The following is a 4,017-nucleotide window of genomic DNA, read 5'->3' on the forward strand; positions in this document are numbered from 1 at the left end:
GTAATTTTTAAAAAATTTAAAAATTTTTTTTTTAGTAAAAATTTTTTTATATCATAAAATTTTAAAAATAAAAAATTTTTTTTTATCTACCATTACCCCAACACCACCACCCACCACCACTAACCATTACCACCCCCACCACCACCATCCACCACCACCACCCACTACCACCATCCACTACCACCACCACTACCTCAACTACCCATTACCACCATTTTTTATATCATGTGATTTTTAAAATAAAAAATTTTTTTTGAAAATTTTTAAACATTGGGGAAAAGAGACTTTAACGCAAGTAACACGGCAATTTTAAGATAGGAAAATCGGAAGCTCTTTCGATATATGCAAAGATGTATAGATATAATTCTCATTGAGTCGTAAAAATATATATGTATAATATGTGTGTATATGTATGGTTGAATTCTTTATGAATTGTATGCATTTACACACATCATATATTCGACATATATCATTAAATGACTGTGCGAAGATGAGGCTTTCAATACATTTTTTATAGAATTTTATAAGGAAAAACAAATGTATTATTATTTCATACCATTTCTCTATTTAATTATTTTTTAGATGGTGAAAATTGTGAAAATGTCGAAAGAATATGCAACTAAATTACGATGTAAATTATGATGTATTCGATTCGCCTTGGCTAATACAACAACAGTAAACGACATATGACAATAGCGATTGCACATCTTTCAATGATATTCCCATATGAGTTTACAATTATTTACAACGGCTAATCACGTACTGCGCAATCTCGTTGCAGTGGTACGTGCGGCGCAATAGGCCAGCAAAAAATGCAAGTGAATGTTCGCGGTATATATAAAGAAGAGCATTGGATGCTGGATGCCGCGTCTCGATCTCGTAATCCGACAGCTAGGACATTGGATCATCTTCCAACATCTGCGTGATTATCACCACTCACCGCGAAAACGTGACAAGACAACATTTTAGAAGGCGATCAACTTTTATCAATCGAGGTGCGCGCCTGTCGAATCTGTGCGCACTTATGCAGTGCGTGTAAAAATTGTGCGATTCAAGCGAGGCTTTGTGATCATCAAATAAAAACGAAAAGAAAGATCTAACACAATCAAGAGTTTTGCATTTGTATTCTTAATCGTTTACACGGGAGAGTCACGATGTTCCTCGCTACGCGGAAACATAATTTTGAAGAAATCATCACCTGTACGGTCAGTATCACATCAGATAATTAATATTCCCAAATATTACATTTTTCTTTGACAATATTATATATTTTAATATCGAAGTATACAATTACTTGGGGACACACATACACACACGCATGCGCGCGCCCGCGCAAGAATTTTTATTTTTTACATTATAAAATTCAACGTGGGAAAAAAATTGCATCAATAGAATTATTCCATTTCGTTTGCTGAATCAATGAGACAATCAGATCTCGTGTAAAAGAATAGTTATATCATGTCATAAAATCATATATGTATATTCATCATTAAGATAGCGTTTCAATTAGGCGTAGCCCAATGGACGGATTGTGCAATATGTGAAAGGGAAGAGGAATGGATTATACGATCGCATCTCTTTCCCCGTTCCAGATTCACAGATTCGTCCTCTCGCAGATCCATACATTCAATTGATTAATTCAATCACCAAATCATTAATTGTTAGAGATCACGAAGCCTGCAGACGTGAGATGAAAGACGAGAGAGAATCAGCTCTCCATCAGATATCTCCACGTATTCTTGAAATATATGACACGACTAGAATACAACGTACAACAGTAGTGGTTGCACGAATAACGTTCAATAGAAGAATCATTGCGAACTTAAAGGACTCGCACGTATTGGATCATCGTATAACACGTTTGCATTGGTATTTAAAGAGGTAACCTGATGGAGTGTCTCCGCCAACACTCCCAACGTTAGTTCATCTATTACGATTATTATTGCCAGTAAACGTATGCACGTTACAAAGAGCATCGAATGATCCTTGCGCTCGATTCTTTAATTCCGTCTGATATGCAATTTATATGTATATATATATATATATATATATAGCTTTGCGCGCGCGTCTCAAGTTCGTATCGCCCGAAAAATATTGTTACGTCTAGCTTATCTTGTTTTCTCTTTGTTTCCAGATATTTCTTCTCTTTACTTCGTTAAATTTTAGTCAAGCAAATCTTCCTCAAGCAGAAGCGGCATACGGTATATTCTTGGTAAAATTCAAACTTATTACAAAATATATTATATAAGAATCGGGATTTATAAAAAGTGGAATTTAAGAGAGCGCAGAGTTATAAACCTATGCTCGAATCGCAAAATAGATATTCCTCTCCGCCATTCGGAAACTCGAGGCAGGCCTTTTCATGCGAATCTGTCGATTCGGCGTCGCCAGCTAGTACCTTTGGACCCACTGTAGCATGTACATTAAAATCTGCATCGACTGAGATTAGTGGCGAGCCTGAACCAACGAGTGACGTACAACTACCTACCTACGTTAAAGTGCCGGCACCTTTATTATACAAGCCTCTACCGAGAAGAACGTCTTCCTTGGTATACATTGCACCGCCCATTATCAAATCTGCATCTGCTATCGTAGCTACGGAACCGAAGACGGTGGAAAAAGATGTTCGATATATGGTAAATAATTGATTCAAAAATTTCACGATTGCAACCATATATTTTAATTTGAATTTGAATTGAAAGCTAAAAACTAGGAGCTATAACTACATGTAATATTATTATATTGTATTAAACATTTCTAAATATAAAGATTTCGTTTTGCAATGTACTATATTGTATTTTAATATATTTGGAAATTCTTCGAGAAAAATTATCTCTTTTATCAACATTTTATTTTTATCTCACAGGCATATCCCAAATATTCCTTCAATTATGGCGTGATCGACGGATATACAGGCGATTCAAAATCTGCATGGGAGGAGCGAGATGGAGACATAGTTAAAGGAGAATATTCGGTGGTCGAAGCGGATGGAACTATCCGTACCGTTTCTTATACTGCAGATGATCGTAATGGCTTCAATGCAATTGTGACTAGAAGCGAACCTCTAAAAAATACGAAAAACACTGCAGTCGAAATAAAAACATTCGTACCTGTTGCCATATTTCCTAGGGACGGGCATAAAATTTAATATCAGTAATCTGCTGCGCCTGCTTTTTTTTTTACATACAAAATATTATACATTTGCTATTTCTAATGCAAGATATAGTTCCTTAATTGTACTTGAGAATACGCGTATTTTTCTTCCGCTCTTAATTTTATTTTTAAGTGACGCGTACATTTAATTTGTGTCTTATGTCGCGTACGGGTTTCATTCTTCAGATGAACTTTGTTACACACACACACACACACACACACACACACACAAAACGCGCGCGTGCATATAGTCTACGTTGAATAAAGTTCTTTTTACATTTTGTGATGAAATTCTTTTATCCCTTTGTAAAACATTTAGTATCGTATTTACGATATATTTGAAGAAATTACACGTTTGTAATTCGTAATTTTATATACCTTATTACAATAAAATTCTTAGATATACTTAATATAAACACGATGTATGTACATAAAGAGAGGAAATTAAATTTTTTTCCTATTTAAAAGATAAGATAATAATGTATAAAATATAAAGAAATATAAAATATTATGAGTTAATATCCACGTGCGATTTTCTCAATTCTGAATTGAGAATTCAGAATTAAATCTCCAAATATTAAAGATTGAGAAAGTAATGACGTTTTTGATTTATTATTTTATGTATCGTATGTAATCGTATAATTATATGAAACCATAGCTATCACGTAGTTTTATCGTTATTTGATATCAATTCAAAATATATTTGATAATTATATATAATGTTAATAAAAATTAAATTAAAACTTTGAGTCAATACATTTTGTTAAATTATTTTATTAAAAAAGTACGCATATATATATATATATATATATGTGTGTGTGTGTGTGTGTGTGTGTGTGTGTGTGTGTGTGTGTGTGTGTGTAC

General features: G+C 33.7%; 2 protein-coding genes across 3 annotated transcripts in view; both read left to right on the top strand.

Annotated features, from left to right (window-relative positions):
* Positions 1-1,100, top strand: part of LOC105450882 (28S ribosomal protein S15, mitochondrial) — a 3,652-nt gene extending 2,552 nt beyond the window's left edge. Inside the window, exon 5 of one of the 2 annotated variants that reach the window (XM_011690987.1) lies at positions 782-1,100. The gene's annotated coding sequence lies outside the window, so the exon portion shown is untranslated. Of the gene's footprint in view, positions 1-582 lie in introns of both variants that reach the window. The other variant, XM_011690986.1, reaches the window with a different exon arrangement.
* A 22-nt stretch (positions 1,101-1,122) lies between these two features.
* LOC105450883 lies at positions 1,123-3,434 on the top strand. The gene is made up of 4 exons (XM_011690988.1): positions 1,123-1,205; positions 2,135-2,186; positions 2,320-2,636; positions 2,867-3,434. The coding sequence occupies exons 1-4, from the start codon at positions 1,155-1,157 to the stop codon at positions 3,146-3,148; spliced, it is 702 nt and encodes a 233-aa protein (XP_011689290.1). The 5' UTR covers positions 1,123-1,154; the 3' UTR covers positions 3,149-3,434.
* The last annotated feature ends 583 nt before the right edge of the window (positions 3,435-4,017 follow it).

This window comes from Wasmannia auropunctata, unplaced genomic scaffold, assembly GCF_000956235.1.
Source record: "Wasmannia auropunctata unplaced genomic scaffold, wasmannia.A_1.0 LD336055.1, whole genome shotgun sequence".
In the NCBI taxonomy this organism is placed as follows: Eukaryota; Metazoa; Arthropoda; class Insecta; order Hymenoptera; family Formicidae; genus Wasmannia; species Wasmannia auropunctata.